A 19956-nucleotide genomic window follows, 5' to 3' on the forward strand; every position below is an offset into this window, starting at 1 on the left:
TTGCTTATTTCTTTTGGGTGTGTACTTAGGGTGGAATTGCTGGATCATATGTTAATTCTATGTTTAGTTTTCTGAGGAACCTCCAGGAGACTGCTTTTTACAGCAGCCACACCATTTTCGTTCCCAGCAGCAACATAGGAGGGTTCCAATTTCTTCACATCCTCACTGTCACTTGTTATTTTTCATTTAAAAAATTTTTATGATAACCATCTTAATGGCTATGAAGTGGTATCTCACAGTGGTTTTGATTTGCATTTCCCTCATGGCCAATTATGTGGAGCATCTTTTCATATGCTTATTGGGCAATTGTATAGTTGTTGGGTTTTTTTGTTTTTTTTTTTTTAATGTAAAATCATCCTTGCAAGCCTATGTAAAGTCAACTCGCTCATGAGGTGTATTTCAAAAGAATTTGGGGATTCAGTTTCCTAATATTGTATTAGGATTTTTTTCTCTTACACAGTAGACCCCCTCCTTATCTATGGAGGATACGTTCCAAGACCTACCATGGGTGCCTGAAACCACAGATAGTACTAAACCGTGTGTGTGTGTGTGTATGTGTGCGTTGTTGTTTTTTACTATACAAATATACATGATAAACTTTATCAGTTAGACAAGGTAAGAGATTAACAACAATAATAAAATAGAACAATTGTAACTATACTGTAATGAAAGTTATGTGAATGTGGTCTCTCTGAAAATATCTTTTTCTACTGTACTCACCCTTCTTGTGAGGATGTGAGATGATGAGATGCCAATGTGACGAGATGAAGTGAGATGAATGACATAGGGGTTGTCATGTAGCGTTAGGTTACTGTTGACTTTCTGACTATATGTCAGAAGGAGGATCACTTGGTTCTGGACCACAGTTGACTGCAGATAACTAAAACTAGAAATAAGAAGGGAGAGACTACTGTATTGATAAGTGATACCGGCTTGTACTTGTCCTTTGTCAAACTATTCTCGCCCTGTATCAAGCTTATACTGGCCGGTCTTATTTGTTAGTTGAGGAGCGTTCCTTCATTTTGCCTCTTTGGAATAATTTTCTAAAGATTTGGGTTTATCTAGTCTTTATTTTTTTTTTTTAATTTTTTTTTCAACGTTTTTTATTTATTTTTGGGACAGAGAGAGACAGAGCATGAATGGGGGAGGGGCAGAGAGAGAGGGAGACACAGAATCGGAAACAGGCTCCAGGCTCCGAGCCATCAGCCCAGAGCCTGATGCGGGGCTCGAACTCACGGGCCGCGCAAGATCGTGACCTGGCTGAAGTCGGACGCTTAACCGACTGCGCCACCCAGGCGCCCCATAGTCTTTAAAAGATTAGTACAGGGGCGCCTGGGTGGCGCAGTCGGTTAAGCGGCCGACTTCGGCTCAGGTCATGATCTCGCGGTCCGTGAGTTCGAGCCCTGCATCGGGCTCTGTGCTGACAGCTCAGAGCCTGGAGCCTGCTTCCGATTCTGTGTCTCCCTCTCTCTGACCCTCCCCCGTTCATACTCTGTCCTCTCTCTGTCTCAAAAATAAATAAACGTTAAAAAAATAAATAAATAAAATTAAATTAAATTAAAAAAAAATAAGATTAGTACAAATCATCTTTACACCTTCTAGGCCTGATGTTTTTACTTATTATTTATTTATTATTTTTCTTATTTTTAAAGTAAGCTCTATGCTCCATGTGGGGCTTGAACTCATGACCCCAAGGTCAAGAGTCCCACGCTCCACTACCAGCCAGGCGCCCCTAGGCCTGATATTTTTTAGATGGATATATTTTAACTGTTGAAATTTCTTTACTGATTATAGGCTTATTCTGTTGTTGTTTTTTCCTTGTCAGTCTTGGTAAATTATATTTTTCTAGAAAATTGTTTTATTTATTTCTTTTAATTTATTTATTTTTAAATTTACAGCCAAGTTAGCATATAGTGCAACGATTTCAGAAGTAGATTCCTTAATGCCCCCCTCCCAAAACCCCTCCAGTAACCCTCTGTTTGTTCTATGTTTATTATTTTTGCTTCCTTTCCCTTATGTTTATCTGTTTTGTATCTTAAATTCTTCATACGAGTGAAGTCATGTGATATTTGTCTTTCTCTGACTAATTTTGCTTAGCATAATACCCTCTAGTTCCATCCACATAGTTGCAAATGGCAAGATTTCATTCTTTTTGACTGCAGAGTAATATTCCGTTGTGTATGTATACCACATCTTCTTTATCCATTCATCCATCGGTGGACATTTGGGTTCTTTCCATACTTCGGCTATTATCGATAGAGCTGTTAAAACATGGGGGTGCGTGTGCCTGTTTAAAACAGCACACCTGTATCCCTTGGATAAATACCTAGTAGTGCAATTGCTGGGTCATAGGGTAGTTCTATTTTTAATTTTTTGAGGAACCTCCATACTGTTTTCCAGAGTGGCTGCACCAGTTTGCATTCCCACCAGCAGTGCAAAAGAGATCCTCTTTCTCCTCATCCTTGCCAACATGTGTTGTTGTCTGAGTTGTTAGTGTTAGCCATTCTGACAGGTGTGAGGTGGTATCTCATGGTGATTTTGATTTGTATATCCCTGATGATGAGTGATGTTGAGCATTTTTTCATGTGTTGGTTGACCATCTGGATGTCTTCTTTGGAGAAATGTCTATTCATGTCTTTTGCCCATTTCTTCACTGGAATATGTGTTTTTGGGGTGTTGAGTTTGATAACTTCTTTATAGATTTTGGAGACTAACCCTTTATCTGATACGTCATTTGCAAATGTCTTCTCCCATTCTGTCGGTTGCCTTTTAGTTTTGCTGATTGTTTCCTTCGCTGTGCAGGACCTTTTTATTTTGATGAGGTCCAAGTAGTTCATTTTTGCTTTTTGTTTCCCTTACCTCCAGAGACATGTTGAATAAGAAGTTTCTGCGGCCAAGATGAAAGAGATTTTTGCCTGCTTTCTCCTCAAGGATTTTGATGGCTTCCTGTCTTACATTTAGGTCTTTCATCCATTTTGAGTTTATTTTTGTGTATCGTGTAAGAAAGTGGTCCAGGTTCATTCTTCTGCATGTCGCTGTCCAGTTTTCCCAGCACCACTTGGTAAAGATACTGTCTATTCAATCGGATATTCTTTCCTGCTTTGTCAAAGATTGGTTGGCCATACGTTGTGGGTCCATTTCTGGGTTATTCTGTTCCATTGATCTGAGTGTCTGTTCTTATGCCATGCTGTAAACATTCTTGTACGAATCTCTGTAGACATGTTTTCATTTGTCTTAAACAAATATCTAGTAGTGGAATGCTTAGTTATGATGTACCTATGTATATGTTTAATTGTATAAGAAACTGACAACAATATTTACTTTTTTAAAGTAGCATTTATCACAACAAATTGCATCTATTAGTTTGTGTCTGTCTCGTCCATGGATCTGATAGCTCCTCAAAGCTTGGACATATCCTTTTGTACTTATAACAGTGCCTAATACAGTAGTGTATATATAGTGCTCCATAAATGTTGAGTGAGTAGCTATAGTTCTTTATTGGTATTACTTTTATGGAATTTATCACGTGCTCTTGTTGGTTGTGTGTATTTTTTTTCTTTACTAGATTTCAGGCTTCTTAGTAAGTAGGAACTTGTTTGTATTTCCCAGAATATCTGTCACATTGCTTTGAAAATTACTTGTGATGTATGAATGAATAAACCAGCCTGTCTGGTAGGAAGTGAAGATCCTGGGACAGAAGAATAAAAGATGTTTGCCTTTTGTCTCTTCTGATTGGGAGGAAGAGAAGGAAAACTGGGCAGAGCTTCTGGTATAAATCATTGCTCAAGTTTTTGGCTGGGGGAGCTCACTGAGACTTTGGCCTGGGAGAACCATCTTGTACCTTGGTGCTTTGTCTAATTTGCCTCCATTCCAATAATGTGGTGCCACAGTGAGAGAGGGGTTTTTATCTTCAGTTGGTGTGATTGGCCCTGAAGCAGGTTATATAGGGCAGTAGACCATTTTTGCATCATATGATTGCATCATACACTGACACAAAATTAGGTTTCACTTTGCAGAATGTGTTGCTTGTGACACAGAGGAAATAGATGCAGTATTTAAATATTTGGGGAGCACCTGGGTAGCTCAGTTGGTTAAGTGTCCCACTTAGGCTCAGGGCATGATCTCACAGTTTGTGAGTTTGAACCCCACATTTGGCTCTGTGCTGACAGCTCAGAGCCTGAAGCCTTCTTCAGATTATGTCTCCCTCTCTCTCTGCCCCTCCCCCGCTAGCGTGCATGTGTGCGCGCGCGCTCTCTCTCTCTCTCTCTCTCTCTCTCAAAGATAAATAAACCTTAAAAAAATTTGTTTTAAATATTTGGTATTGTGTTCTTATTTTGCAGTTAAATCCAGATGTGAATGTTTTCCAGCGGAAATTTGTGAATGAAGTTAGAAGATGTGAAGAAATGGATCGAAAGCTTCGTATGTGCATTTTGGTCCTGTATGATGTTCCTATAACGAGTCATTTGTCTTAAATTAGAGATGCTAGTCCTCTTAACAAAACGAGAAAATACTACAGGAGAAAAAGAAAGGAGGAATAGTCTTGGGATCTTGATATTAAGATGAATTTCTCATGTACAAGTAGATTTTATGGTATTGGGGCTAGGTGGTGCTTAATGGAAACTTTGAGACGACAAGATTACAAGCTGAACACATTGGTTATTTTTTATGGGAAGGGTTTTACAGCTACTGCTATAGCTATTGCATTATAGAATTCTGAGAGACAGGACTCAGACCACTATTTTTATTTTATTTTTATTTTATTTTATATGTTTTTTAATTTAAAAATATTATTTATTATAATTTTTAAAGATTTTATTTTTAAGCAGTGTGGGCTTAAACCCACAACCCTGAGATCAGGAGTCGCACATTCCACCAACTGAGCCACCCAGGCGCCCACCATCTATTTTAGATATCAATATAACCACCTTTTAATTTGAGCTTTTTGTGAAGGAAGAAACTAACACATTTATTAGGGTACTGTTGAGAGTTGGGGAGTTCATAAACTTTATTTCATTCATTCCTCACAATATTCCTTCAGTTGGGTATTACCTCATTTAATAAATTAGGAAGCCAGGCTGCCTGGTTGGCTCAGTCAGTAGAGCATCTGACTCTTGATCTCAGGGTGGTGAGTTTGAGCCCCACATGGGGTGTAGAGATTACTTAAAAAATAAGTATTAAATAAATAAATAAACGGGGAAACCAAAGATCAGAGAGGTTAAGTGACTTGCCTGGGAACATAAGCAGTTGTACTGGAACCAGTATTTGAATCCAGGTTGTTCTCTCTGGCTCTGAAACCCGTGATCTCACTACTATACTATGCCAGCTTTTAGTTAGCTGATTGGTGAATTTGGTCCCCGCACTAAAAAAGTTACTAGTTGTCACTTTTCTCTTCTGGTATTTTAGGACCTTATTCCGTGTCGTGCTTTTTGGGTTTTTGTGTTGTTAAAACTGATCTGATTGTTTTTCAAGTTTAATGAAACCCTTTTGATCTGGAGCTGTCTCACAAGTTTGCTAAATGTCAAATATTCTATTGAATCACCCTGTTCTGTAACTCTGTCCTACAACAGTATCTACAAGCAGAACCATCATACTCTGGGGCAGTAGTTGCACAGGGTGGAGAACTGAAGCAGATGAGGTCCAGTTTTAAGATCAAAAGAGGAAAGGAAGACAGTAGTGGGATGATAATCCTCTCTGGGGTAGCTGCGGTTGTTATAGAGTGTGCAGTGGAGGAAGAGGAACGTGGAGAAAAAAAGGATTTACATGTTCTGCTTCTTTTATATGAGAGTATCTTTCTGGGAATGAAGCTCTTTTTAGCCAGGTTTGGGGTCTTATTTTTTTTCTCAAATACTGGCAATTCCAGGCCTGTGCTATACATGAATATTTTGCTTCTGTCATTTTAGGATTTGTTGAGAAAGAAATAAGAAAAGCTAATATCCCAATTATGGACACTGGTGAAAACCCAGAGGTGCCCTTCCCCCGGGACATGATTGACTTAGAGGTAAACAATTCTTCTGAGGAAGCCAGAAGTTTCTTTCTACTTAAGTGCAGAAATTATTTTCCTATGTGGGTGGACAGTAGAGGAATTCTTGCTGTCCTTGTCCACATTGTCTCTTGCTTGTAAATATCTTGTGAAAACTTACTATACAGCACTATCATGCCACCAAATAAATGTTTACTGCCTTGTCGAAACCTTATTGGATTAACACGAATTTATCTAGTAATTTATTCATCTCATAGACTAAATGAATAACCAGTAGAGTTTTCAGTATTTATTTTTTTCCATCCAAAGTCCCCTGAGAAATTCAACTGTGTAATAGAACCTATAGATAAAGACAGATGATGTTAAGCAAAAAAATTTCATAAAGAAAATTGCCCTGGTAAAATCACACATTTGCTGGGTAGATATAAAATTATGTTTGAACCATCAGGGTGGCCAAGAGTTCTGTGGGATGGATGAATTCATCCGTCTTTCACATCAAGCATATTGAGCTTAGTTTGAGTTAATAGTTTGATTTTATTTATTTATTTATTTTTTTTTTCTGTAGGCCAATTTTGAAAAGATTGAAAATGAACTGAAGGAAATCAACACAAACCAGGAAGCTCTGAAGAGAAACTTCCTGGAACTGACTGAATTAAAATTTATACTTCGCAAAACTCAGCAGTTTTTCGATGAGGTCAGACTATTGTTTCTTTTAGTATTTGAGCAGCTGATATTATACCTGCACAAGTGGGCCATGCTGTTATTCCAAAAATTATTTTAATTTGCTAGTTTGAAAGCAATACCATTTTCGCACTGTTTTAGTTGAAGGAATGTCAGATTATGTTCCATTTCTCATGCAGTACACAGCCAGTCATGGTTTTGTATGCTTTTGCATTTTCTGCAATTTTTCATCACAAGATGGGGAAAGGAACCCGAAAGTAGTTGTATATATTATAGTTGAAATTTTGTCATTATATTTTGAGGTAAGTAAATACTTAAGGTAAAAGTTGAAGCAACAAGAAACATTCAGTCATACATGAAATTATAACAAAGGCTTAACCTCCAAAACTTTTATCATCAAATTTTTATTTTTATCTTATTCTCCATGTTTGCTTATCTACCATGAGTACATTTGTAACAATCCACATAGCACAAGTCACACTTTAATTTTTCAAGAGTTTCTCGTTATGTTCTATGGAAATAGAACTGGTAGGATGCCTATTTTGAAATTCCCGGATTTTCATGGAAACTCAGTCACACTACCTTATAGGGAAAAATGTTAAGTCAGTTTCTAGGTTAAAAATGTAGGTGATGATGACAGATGACAGTTTGCTGAGGTGAGCCCACAGAAAGGCTTTAGAGCAAGACTTTCAGAAGGATTCCTTCTCCTCATTAAACGTGGAGAGGAGTCTTAGCTTTGAGCCTGGACTTGGCTTTGTTGATGGCCTAAGGTACCGAGAATTCTCTTTTTTTACAGTAAGGTGTCTTTGCCACCAGATTAGCAATATCGGACACTTCTGCTACTGTTCCAGCGACTCTTTAGTGTGCCTTCCATAAAGTTCTTTATATTCTTTGCTCAACAACAACAAAAAAATTGGCAAAGCTTTTTAAAAAAAGAGGGCCCATTTTAGTTAGCATCTGATGTATTCTCAGTTCCATTTTTAATATTGGTCTTTTAAGGACTGGAGCAGGGGCTCTCTAACCAGCAGCATGAGCCTCACCTGGGAACTTGTCAGGATGCACATCATTAGTCCCCACTCCAGATTTCAGACTTGGTGAATCAGAAACTCTGAGGGTGGGGCCCAGCAGTCTGTTTTCACAAGGTGACTCTGAGGGACAGTGGTTTGTGAACCCCTGGGCTGGAGAACGTCAGCCGAAGATGTGATACATTCCTCAATAACTAAAGATGGACTCAGAGAAGCCATGCTAATTAAAAAAAATCTATTGGGGAAAGGGGAAAAAGCTCATATGAACTTAATTGCCTGGTCATCCCAAGAATCAGAATCTGGCTATATGTCAAGAGAGGTTTAGTGTGAATATTCGGCTTGCTCACTGAGTTGAGAATTTTGAGACTGATGAGGACTTCTTTCACCAGTCCCTGATATCTCATCGAATTAGAGGTTGTGGGACAGTGTGATTAACTCTTTCCAAGTGTTTCAGGTCTTTTGCAACAGGCATGGCCACTTATGTCTCATGGTTTTAATGAACAGATAATCTGGAATTCTAGTTGCTCATTGCCTAAACATCAGTGTATTTATATTCACTAATTCACTGAGCATTTAGTGAGCACCTACTCTTCGTGAGGCACAAGATGAGTAAGGCATGGCCCCTGTGCTCAAGGAATGTATCACTTAGTCATATCAGAAAACATCCCAGGGCACAGTGTCTCCATAGGCTCACAGATGTGTGCTTTCCTAAATGCGTCCAAGCTGCTCTCTCACAGATCCAATTTAAACTGGCCTCAGAATCGAAGCTCAGGTACTTTTAACATCATTTGGGGCTTAATTCTTTTGCCCCCCCTTTCCCTTTTGATATAGTCTTAGTTTATTGCTGGGATGTTGCTGCAATGTATGACAATGTCTTTCTTAACCTCCTGAGTTTAAGGAATAGAATAGGCTTCTTTGTCTAGTTCATTCTGGAGAAATTCTGAATAAATACTGACAGATGGACTCCCTTATGAGCAATAGTTACTTGAACTGTTTTTTTTTAATGTTTATTTCTTTTTTGAGAGAGAGTGTGCGCACATGCACACGAGTGGGGGAGGGGCAGAGAGAGGGAGACAGAGGATGCGAAGCGGGCTCCGCACTGACATCAGAGAGCCTGATGCTGGGCTCGAATTCACAAACCTTGAGATTGCGACCTGAGGAACATTTGGACGCTTAACCAACTGAGCCACCGAGGTGCCCTGTTACTTGAACTATTAATGTTATTAAAAACAAAATATTAAAACAAAATAAGAGAAATTACTTGGAAATATAAGCAAAGTGTTAAAATCATAAGTTCTTTGTGAGTAATAAGTCTAAACACGAAACCCCCATGCTGAGAAGGCAGGCTGGAAGTCTTTACGACCTTCATGCCCAGTCAATCCATGGTGGGTTGTTTTCCCTTTATTCACGCAAAACATTTGCAAAACATTTCTTTTCTTTCTTTTTTTTTTTTTAATCTCTGAGTACTTTTGAGCCCAAGTCCTGGGCTGTAAGAGGTTCTTTGACTGCTCTTGTCCTCAACCCCTCTTGTTCCTACACCCTCACCGTAGTGTAGGGAGGCTTCTGGCAAGAGCCACTCAGCCTTTCCTCTCCGAGTGCACGGTCAGTGCCTTGCCTGCTCCTGCCACTGGCTCAGAGGTTCAGCCAGGTCCCTCTCAATGGTGCCTGCCCTGCTATTGCCAAGCACCAGTCTCAGCTGTCGCTGCCATGGCAGGTGATAAGACCTCACAGAGTAAGTGCATCTGGGCATGTGAGTGCGCACGTTAAATAATGCAAAAGAAAAAGAAACATGGGACCCTCAAATCTCAGAAATGGAACTTTTTGTGTGAGATTTTCTTCCATGCCTGAAATCACAGCTTGCAAATGGCCTAAAATACAACCAGTTTTGAGTCCTTCTTTTTTATATAATTTGGTGAACATGATCAATAATTTATAATAATGAGTTAGCAGAAAATGGCCAAATCGGGAAAGGGTTCTTTCCGTCTTTAGGCATAGCGGTCATGATTGGCAAGGCATCTGGAAGGGGAAGAGTAAGCGTAAATTCGATATTCTTATGATTTAAGATGATTACAAATTCGACTTAGCCATTTCTCATCCAGAGCAATTAAAATGACTTGTTAATGATTATCCTTTTCTCAGTCTTCTTGCTTATGAAGAACTGTGAGAGCTGAAGAGTGCTCTCTGCATCTTTTACCATAAGCACCCTAGCCCATGAGAACATAAAGAAGACTGGAAAAGTAATGGTTAATGGCATGCAGGTTCCTGCCTTCCTTTCCTCCTGAGTCTTCCATCCATCTGCTCTTCTTTACTTTTCTTTCCCATCTGCCTTCTCCTTTGGGGCTTGGGTGAATACCGGAAGTGATGAAATGCGATTTCTCTCTCACTGGAGATGGAAGTAAGAGTGTTTGCTCTTGGTAATTAATGCAGCTGGATCCGGATGTGCTATTTCTATTTCAGTGTAGACAGGGAGCCTCAGAAATTCTGCCACTTCCTCTTTCAGGGCATGGTTTCAGTGTTGCGACTGGGGGAAAGGGTAAACCAGAGAGCATAGCAAGTCATTTAAAGGCACGTTGGCAGTGTTGTTATTGTTATTAGGGAGCCCAGAATAGGATTTAGGTACCCCACAGTGTGGTTTTAGAGATTGTTTTAAAGGCCCTCAGTGAGCGGTCTGGTCCTCCTAGTTCCCCATGAGGCCCAATTATTTTATTAAAAAATTTTTTTTTTTTTTTTACTCCCCTCTCTAAGATTTAGGATTCTTAAGTATGAAGTGGTGAGATTATTAATTAGAATATCATCACAAGTTTCCATTTAATTTTAATTCCGCTGGGTTCTTTTTGTGCCCAGAGTCCCCAGATGCAGTTTTCAGAGGAGTCTAGTTGCTCAGCACTTTTTGCTGTGATAGCGGTTGTCCCCTTTAGAGCACATAGGCTTGCACTGAGTCTGATCTTTTGGGTTTACTTTAGCCAGGCCTTGTGAACCGCGTAGGGAAGTAGGCCAGAGTCTTGTGTGTAGCAGTCAGTTTCACTGTTTTTTGCCAAGGGACATCCCAAGAACCAGTTGAAATGAGGTAGTCATCTAGATCCTTAAAATGAGTTGCCTGTGGCTTTCAATAAGCTGATCTGATATTAGGCAGAAACAAAAAAAGCCCCCTAAATTTCCACTTGAGAGCAAGTGGAAACCTGTGCCCCCATTATCTCATCTTAAACTTTTTTGTATATCATGACAATATTTCTCTGCCCTCTGGCATACTCAAAGCCTGCCCTACCTTTTCTTTCTTTCTTTTTTTTGAAGGGGGTGGGGAGTTGAATGTTGATTCTGCATCAACTTTTAGATTTCACTTCCCCAGAAAATTGCTTTCTCTTTTTTAGGTTCTCAACCTAATCATTTGGTTTATATTCAGGTTTATTTATACTCAATCCTAAAGCCCTCCCCCACCCCCCTTAACTTTACATTTCCTACGACTTACCAAGTGAGGTTCCCTTGATCAATTTTTTGATCGCAGGGTTAACAGGAATAGAATGTTTGGAATGAAGATGATAGAGAAAAATTCTCCTGATTTTTTTGTTTAGTTCTGCTTTTGAAAAGGAAGATTTTTCTGGCATATTTCTTGTCTTTGGTCAAACAAGTAGTGCGTGGATATTAAAGTTGAGGAGATCAGGCGGTAGAGAAGTTGATTGGCCTTTATTTTTTAGAGAGCTTCTCAGACCTTCCTGATTGATAAGAATAAAAGGTGTTAGAATGTGGTGGGTAGAGAGACTCTAGGAAGTATAGACCTCCATCTGAGAAGGTCCCTCTTCTCCTTCATTTCATTGTATAAACTGTCATGGTGGAAATCATTTTAAATCTAAACAATTAAATTAGCCCACATGTTCTATATTGGCTTATGATTGGTTACTTTTTCTCACTGGATTTAGATTCCTGGCTTCAGCTATGTTCTCAGTGACCCTTAAACTATATAGCCTAACATGAACTTTTTAATATTCCTAGATTCCTGGTTAGAAATGAAGGCATTCAGATAGGTTTTCACTTTTTCTTCCCTTTATTGATGCAGTCAAGGCCAGGCCTGCCCAGCCAATATGCTGCTGCTTCTTTTGGAGAAAGAAATACTATTTATTATTATCACTATTTATTTTAGAGAGAGAGAGAGCACACAAGCAGGGGAGAGGGGCAAAGGGAGAGAGAGGATCTTAAGCAGGCTCCACACTCATGGAGCCCGACACGGAGCTTGATCCCACCTCTCTGGGATCATGACTTGAGCTGAATCAAGAGTCGGACACTCATCCAACTGAGCCACCCGGGCGCCCCGAAAGAAATACTCTTTAAAGCCCATGGCTTGGAGCATTTTTTTTACAGTGGCCATGCTGAAAGTTTTCATGTTCTGAATTTTGAAGAGCATGGAAAACCCAGTCTCGTGGAGACGCCCCTTCCACCTTTCTCCAGTCCACACTGTGCTCAGGACAGTGGCGGTGCCTTGCTTTTCTCCTTGGAAAGAGAGTCTCCATCTTTCACATTCTCACACAGGGAAAATTTTAGTTTGTAGCTACCTGGAAATTTGATGTTGAGAGTATCTTCAGAGCTGCTTTGGTCTTGCTGAAAATGAAGAAACGTTGCAGCTTCCATCCGTATGCAAAGGTATTTCCTGGTACTTTCATGGCTCATTCAGGGAAACAGAGGAAAAATGGTTTCCACCTAAGTAACAGATTTATACATGTCATCATTATTTAGTGTTTTTTCTTTATTCCTTATTTCAAAAGCCATTTCCCCAGATGCCTTTACTGGGGCAACAAAGCTTTCTTTACCTCTTGTTTCTTTCCTTTGTTTTCTTCCCCTATTCTTGTCTTCTTTTTGTGGCTATGTCTTCTCTTTTGGTGGTTTTTTTTTTTTTTTTTTCCCCTCGTCTTTATTTTCTGAACTTATCTCCCGGTTCCTCGTTCCCTGCATGCCACTAACTATTTTCATTAGATATTAATTGATTTGTGAATTCAGGCTGAATTGCATCATCAGCAGATGGCGGATCCAGACTTGTTGGAAGAGTCCTCGTCCCTCTTGGAGCCGAGTGAGATGGGAAGGGGCACACCGTTAAGACTTGGGTAAGTACTACTGCAAGTCTCCGTATGTCAGTGGGGTCAGTTCATTTTTGGGGGGGACGGGGAGCAGCGATCGTGTTCATTGTTGCTGTTCAAGAGTGGTGAGGCTGGCCCGTTCACTTGCTTCCAGGATGTGTTCTCTTCTGAGCCTCTTGAGAGGTGTTCCTGAGTCACTTGGATTCAGTTCCTGATTTGTCCTGTCAACCCTATCCTGGGGTCCGGGAATAAGACTTTGGGAGCCCTTTTGGCGTAACATTGCCTAGCCTTGTGTTTGTCGTTCGTGCCCCTCTCCTCTCGCTTCCCTTCTTTGTCTTAAAGCCCTCTGTCCCGTGGCATGGAATCGAGTTCCCCATCTGCCTCTTCTCCCCACAGCTTCGTGGCTGGTGTGATTAACCGGGAGCGCATCCCTACTTTTGAGCGCATGCTTTGGCGGGTGTGCCGGGGGAATGTGTTCCTGCGACAGGCTGAAATCGAGAACCCCCTGGAGGATCCTGTGACTGTAAGACTAGGAAATTGTGTCCCGTGGAGTAGGTCTTGTAAAGGGAGCCCAGAGCAGTGACACTGCATGGTACCACCTGAATCTGACACTCCCACAGAGGAGCCCTTATGTTTACTCCTGCTTTGACTTGCACATTTGAAATACTGCTCTTTTCCTCTTAATTCCCATCGTGTGTGTACAGATGATGTATACTGACACGTGCCTGGACATTTTCAAGCCCCACTTGTGTAGGTATTATTTGGATTATAAATGTGTTTTTTTCCAGTTATCTTAAACCTCAGCTTTATTTAAAAAAAAAATTTTTTTAATGTTTTTATTTATTTTTGAGACAGAGAGAGACAGAGCATGAGCAGGGGAAGGGCAGAGAGAGAGAGTGAGACACAGAATCCAAAGCAGACTCTAGGCTCTGAGCTGTTAGCACAGAGCCCGACACAGGGCTTGAACTCATGGACTGTGAGATCATGACCCGAGCTGAAGTCGGACGCTTAACCGACTGAGCCACCCAGGCGCCCCAAACCTCAGCTTTATATGCTTTCTGTTACTGATCTGACACCAAAAGAAAATCAACTTTATGAAAATTAAAGCAAGATATCTGGTTCCAAGTTCGGTAATATCCATATAAGGAGAGAGTTCCTCAACTGTGAGCTCGATAAGTTGATGAAATTTTTAGTTGGTAAGGTTTTTTTTTGTCTACTTGTTTGTTGGGAGATTTAGAAACTTAATTTAAGGGTAATATATTGTGCAAGATAGAATAATCTTCCCCACCCAGTGCTTTGCAGGGTAGGAATGGCTGAATCTGTTGGCATTTGACATAACGGGCCAGAGTTCTTAACATCAGCCTACACTAAGTATCATGAGTCCTGATGTCAAGGATCACAAGCAAGGAAGATTAAATGTATTGCAAAAAAAAAAAAAAATGTACTTCCCTTTTGTATCGGTATTATTTAGAAGCCTGGGCTTGGTTTTTCTGTTGAAAATGATCTTTTAGATTTTCTTAGATTACCATTCTTTGTCCCACCTAAGAAGAGAGATTGAATTTGTGACTCCTCAGAGTGGGTGGGTCGTGCAGCTGAAAATCTGAGGCTTTCATCCTTTTATCCTCCTAAACAGGAGGGTGGTGGCACTTAGGGTACAGCGAGCCCCCCAGAGGAGCAGTTTTACAGACTCACTGAAGCCTGTGCTTGGCTTGTGGAGACATTGCAGTCTGCAGTCACACCTCCTGTGGAACTGTTCTTAGGAATCTTCAGCCAAGTTTCTGGGCAACAGAAACACTATTATCAACAAATTGAGGAAAGGGGGTCTGGCTAGCTACAGCAGCGCAGCTGCACAAAGAATGCGCTCCAGTTTATTCCTGGAGAATGAAGGAATTTAAGACACGTAGTGTCATTGTCTTCACACCGCATCTCCTTTTATCCTTCTGAAGTCTGTTTGCTTTTAAAACTCTAGGAATATGAGAAATACAGGCAACCAGAGACAATACTAGTTAACACCTAGTTAAGCTTATTTTTCTGATCTTTCCCTGCAGTCCTTGCATCAGACTTTGCGTGTAAACTTGGTATTTGGAATAGATTGCCTTCCTCCCTGCTCCTTAGATCAAACTTAGTATGAAGCATGAGATTCTACATCAACATTCTTCCCACCTCTGTTCCTTAGAGTTACTCAGTCCCCTTTATCTGGGAATTTCTAAGCATGGGAATAAGCAGAAATGGCTTCCTCTCCTCTCTTCCGTACTTACTCAGGTAGTATAGGGTTTGAAGTTGAATTGGTAATAAGGGCTATATTGTGCTACGAGGAGAATCATCTGAGCATCTGTGTTCAGCTCACGGTTGAGTTTAAAAACAAATACAGAAAGTTTTTTGTGCATTACGGATTATAGGACAAATGTTCGTATAGTGGAGCTTAAGAAATGGATTGAGGATAATAGTTCGAGTGCAGGGTTGCCGTATCCTTAAAGGACTCCCGTTCCTATATCACCAAGAAAGTAGGTTATTCAAGAAATATTCTTCCAGAGTAGAAGTCTAAATTCTCTGTTTCTGGTTTGGGGCCCAGGGTGACTACGTGCACAAATCTGTATTCATCATTTTCTTCCAAGGCGATCAGCTGAAAAACAGAGTCAAGAAAATCTGTGAAGGGTAAGAGAAATGTGCCTCCCTGAGGGTGCAATCAGAATGCCTTGACTGTTAAGCCTTAGGATACAGAATAATGAAACAATAGCCCTTTTAGTCTACCTTAATGCAATACATATATCTTCTAATAATGTTAGGGCTATTTTAAATAATTAGAAATGGTCTCAGTTCATTTTTAAAAGTACTGTCAAAACCACAATTTCCTTTCTTTGCAAAAAAAGTAATTAGGACTCATGGTTTATAAATGCTGCATTGTTCTAGGACAATGGGTTTGTGTACCCAGCAGTGTGCCATAGGCATTGCGCCTGTAAACTTTTCTGAAATTCTGCCTATATGATCTCTTTTCCATGCCATTTTTCTCTAGTAACTTATAATATGATTTGTATTACTGAGTTTTATAATTTTAATCTAAGGAAATTTAGTAGCTGCAGAGAATGTCGAGATTGTTCAAATGTTACTGCTCTATCTATAGGACACTTCCTAGTTATTCATGATCAGGGCACCACTCTGAACTAATCCTGTTATGGTCCTTCTAGTACATTAAGATTACTTTCTGAGGTTATTTAAATTGGATAGGTTAAAAAACTTCGATGTTTGTCAGGTTGTGTCTGTATGTTCCAGGTTCCGGGCCTCACTCTATCCCTGTCCTGAGACACCACAGGAGAGGAAGGAAATGGCTTCTGGAGTTAATACCAGGATTGACGATCTCCAAATGGTAACAGAGGGCTGGAGGGCATTTTGGTGTGTGTAAAATGATGAGGGTTTTTTTGGGGTGATAGTGGGGTTCATGGGGTCTGGAGCCGACGACCAAGAAAGAATGCTTGAAGATGTCTTTGGTGCAAAAAGGTGATTTTATTGAAGCACGGGGACCGGACCCATGGGCAGGAAGAGCTGCCCAGGGACCATGAGGAGAGACTGGTTATATACTATGGGGTTGGAGGAGGTAAAGTCCAGGGGAAGTTTCCAGTGAGATTTTCATATGCTACAGAAGACTCCCAGGATAGTGGAGGCCTAGCTATTGTCAAGCTAAGGTGGTTCTTCCCTCTAGCAAAGCATTAATATTAAGACAGTAAGGAATTCCTGGAGAAACATTTTATTCTGCCAGCCTCAAGTATTTGTCAATGGGCTGCAGGTTATAAGGAAATTGAGTTCTATCTGCCATTTCCTTCTGCCTTTGTTTCCCACATCACTGTGGAAGGGTGATGGAGACTTAGGTCCTGCAGGACTATGGTCTCTATCAGTTAACCTTAGTTTTCCGCTTTCCTTTGTTCTTGGGCAGCCAGGAGTGCTGGATGAATATCATACATATCCCATCTAGGAGTTGGGGGGAGGGTGTTGGCGGCCTGTCAGCTTGCTTTATGCTCCCTCATCAGAAATACTATAATAGAAAACCATTCTCCTTCCTTGAAACACTAACAGTTTGTTAGGCACCTACAGCAGCCAAGACACCAAAAAAAAGAAATGTCCATGGGTAACTTGTGCCCTTGGGAGTTAGGAAAAAGTTTCAGGGAATGACTGTTAAAAATAGCATTAATCATCCTTAAATGCGGCAGGAATGCTATCCATCCGAAATTGTTGTTGCTTAGTGTATTCAATTTCCCTCTTCATGAGTTTGAGGTATTTTTACAATTAAATAAAGTATGCTTAGTTAAGAAAAAATTCAAGTAATAAAGAAGTATGCATAAAGTCCATTCCGCTGTCACACACACTCCCCCTCCAGAGGCAGCTGCTCTTGACAGCTTGGTGTGTATCCTTCTGGTCACCTTAGATCTTAATCACACAGTCTAGGCAAAGGGTCCTAGTATAACTCTAGTACCCAAGAAGAGACTGCGCTAGATTTTTACCACATCACCAGTTGGCTTATACACTCCGTTGTCACAAAGTCCTAAGGAAGGAGTCATGATTGATGCATACGTGGAAGGAAAGGGTGGCCAGTTGGAGCTTTGTTTTCTGTTGAAAGACTGTGATGATTGCCCTCTTGAAACATTAACACATACAGTTGTCCCCCTGCCACCCACCAGTTTGCTTTCTGAGATTTCAGTTACCCAAATCAACTGTGATTCAGAAACAGATGATCCTCCTTCTGATGACATCAGAAGGTCAGTAGTAGCCTAATGCTGGTCACACACCTAACACCACTCCCCGTACTTCATCTCCTCATGCTCATGTAGGCATCTTTTCCTCTCATATCCTCATAATAAAAAGGGTGAGTACAGTACAGGAAGATATTTAGAGATATCACATTTACAGGACTTTTATTATAGCATGTTGTTACACTTTTATTTTTAGTTATTGTCAATTGCCTAATATAATTGCCTAATTTATAAATTAAATTTCATCATGGGTATGTGTGTATAAGAAAAAACATGCTGTTTATAGAGTTAGGTACTACTCACCGTTCCAGGCACCCACTGGGGGTCTTGGATGGTGTCCCCTACAGATAAGGGGCGCCCTCTGTACTTAATCCCAAAGACCGTTCTTTCCAGTGGAGGCAGAATCACCAGAGATGCTGTAACTCCCATCTCAACTCCCTTTGTCCTTTTTCCCTCCAACTCCCATAGTGTATGACCCACCATCTTGACCTATTGCTGGCTCCTTTGAGAAGCACTCACCCCTTTAACCAAGGGACGAAAGTTTTTAGAGCTGCTGGTGGGTGGTGGGCCAATTAGTATGTTCTGGGTTCTAGGCCTGTCTTATCCCCTCCTAGACTCATGGATAGATTTTTAAAAGGCATTGGCAGTATGGCCAGAATTTGATCTTTAAAGTACCCAGCTATATGAACTGAAACTTTAAAAAGGGATTGACTGTCAAGGAGTGAGATGTGGGTGTGGGGGATGGGGAAAGAGAAAAGCAAATAGGGCATTGCTTACACGTTTATTTAGCATTCTTCCAGAAGTTTGAATGGTAATTGTAAAAGTGTCAGCAGCCAGAAGGAGAGAAAATAACTTTGTTCCTTTATTCTTAAGTGATACAAGAGTTTCTCTAGCCTGCAGGTTTTTTAGAAACCTGTATGGAAGTCCCCACCTACTGCCCTTCAGAAAGTAGTTACTACTTTTTTCTGAATTGACTTGATGAGCCGAGTATGATGGAGCCTTGTGCTAACATGGCTAGTGCATAACTTTTTCCTCTGTAAAGAAATGTGGAGATTTAAGGTCAGTTTCCATACAGAAGTGTGAGTGATGGGTTACTCGCCCTTTGGCTTAGCCCCTCTTCTGCTATTGAAATCTTAAATGGTGATTACCAAGGCAGTGGAATGTAAAGTGTCCCTTCCCTTTCTTCTACCGTGGTTTCGGTTTCAGCAGCGTGATCACTCTGAGGAAAACCTGTGCTGATTTCCAAAGGATCAGCACTGAAAATGTTTCCCTCCCCTTCCCCCAAGAAGCCTGACAGAAAGGCAAAGCCTCATCTGCCCCATGATAACAGTGGTATGTGGCTGTCTAAATCCCCTCTAAGGCCATGAGTCCTCCTGACCCCACAGTGTCTCCTGTCTCTTGTTCCCTGGCATGGAGTGTCTTCTGGCATAGGTAGACAACGGTGCTCAGCCCTGCCTCTTTCCCATCATTCCCTGATGCTGGCTTCTGTTCAGGGGATTCTGCAGCTTACTGTTCTTAAGTATGGATTTTATCAACTCCCAGGCCTATGATGATGCTGACTTCTTTGAGTTTGAGACTCCATATGGAAAGCCATTGCTCTTTAATGATCCAGGTAAAAGCCAATGACCTATATTGTGCTGTGGACTTGGTGGGAAGATAAAATATAGAAGAGCTAAAAACAATTTCCTCAGGTTTCTCTTCAGATTGAAGCTAACAGAAAATGAATATTAGTAACTAAAACTGTAATTTCTTATAATTTACCCCCCAAAAAAGCCATTCTATTTTTTTTTTAATGTTTCTTTATTTTTTGAGGGAGAGAGAGACAGAGCACAAGCAGGGGAGGAGCAGAAAGAGAGGGAGACAGAATCTGAAGCGCTCTAGGCTCTGAGCTGTGAGCACAGAGCCTGACGTGGGGCTCGAACCCACAAACCGCAAGATCATGACCTGAGCTGAAGTCTGACGCTCAACTGACTGAGTCACTCAGGTGCCCAAAAAAAGCCATTCTAGTCTGAAGAAGAATAGATCCCTAGCAGCCCTTCTCAGAAAGCTGTGCCTCTTTCCCATTTATATGCTGAGATCTAAGACTGGTTCTGTATGTAGAAGGATCTCTCCTTGTTCCCTTCTCTCCCAAAAGGTTCTGAATCAAACAGAGGATCACCGCCAGAGGGTTCTGCAGGCGGCTGCTAAGAACATCCGTGTCTGGTTCATCAAGGTGCGGAAGATGAAGGCCATCTACCACACCCTGAATCTGTGCAACATAGACGTGACCCAGAAGTGCCTGATCGCCGAGGTCTGGTGCCCTGTCACCGACCTCGACTCCATCCAGTTTGCACTCAGAAGGGGCACGGTGAGTCCCGCACCACTAACCATGCAGCCAGGAAAAGAGGTTCCCATCAACAATAACATGAATTAATTACATTTTTGTGGCATTTTTACTTTCAGAGTTCTTGACTATACTCACCTTG

The 19956-nt window shown here is 40.9% G+C and overlaps 1 protein-coding gene across 8 annotated transcripts in view; it reads left to right on the forward strand.

Annotated features, from left to right (window-relative positions):
* ATP6V0A1 (ATPase H+ transporting V0 subunit a1) overlaps positions 1-19956 on the forward strand; it is a 53967-nt gene that overhangs the window by 9032 nt on the left and 24979 nt on the right. For 4 of the 8 annotated variants that reach the window (XM_042916988.1, XM_042916991.1, XM_042916994.1 and 1 more), the window contains exons 3-10: positions 4341-4419; positions 5901-5998; positions 6546-6674; positions 12673-12776; positions 13146-13272; positions 15322-15404; positions 16020-16113; positions 19626-19838. In XM_042916988.1, coding sequence (XP_042772922.1) covers positions 4341-4419; positions 5901-5998; positions 6546-6674; positions 12673-12776; positions 13146-13272; positions 15322-15404; positions 16020-16113; positions 19626-19838 — 927 coding nt within the window. Of the gene's footprint in view, positions 1-4340; positions 4420-5900; positions 5999-6545; positions 6675-11928; positions 12319-12672; positions 12777-13145; positions 13273-15321; positions 15405-16019; positions 16114-19625; positions 19839-19956 lie in introns of those variants that run through there. The other 4 variants (XM_042916996.1, XM_042916989.1, XM_042916992.1 and 1 more) reach the window with 2 other exon arrangements.

The sequence above is a fragment of the Panthera leo genome, chromosome E1 (assembly GCF_018350215.1).
Source record: "Panthera leo isolate Ple1 chromosome E1, P.leo_Ple1_pat1.1, whole genome shotgun sequence".
Lineage (NCBI taxonomy): Eukaryota > Metazoa > Chordata > Mammalia > Carnivora > Felidae > Panthera > Panthera leo.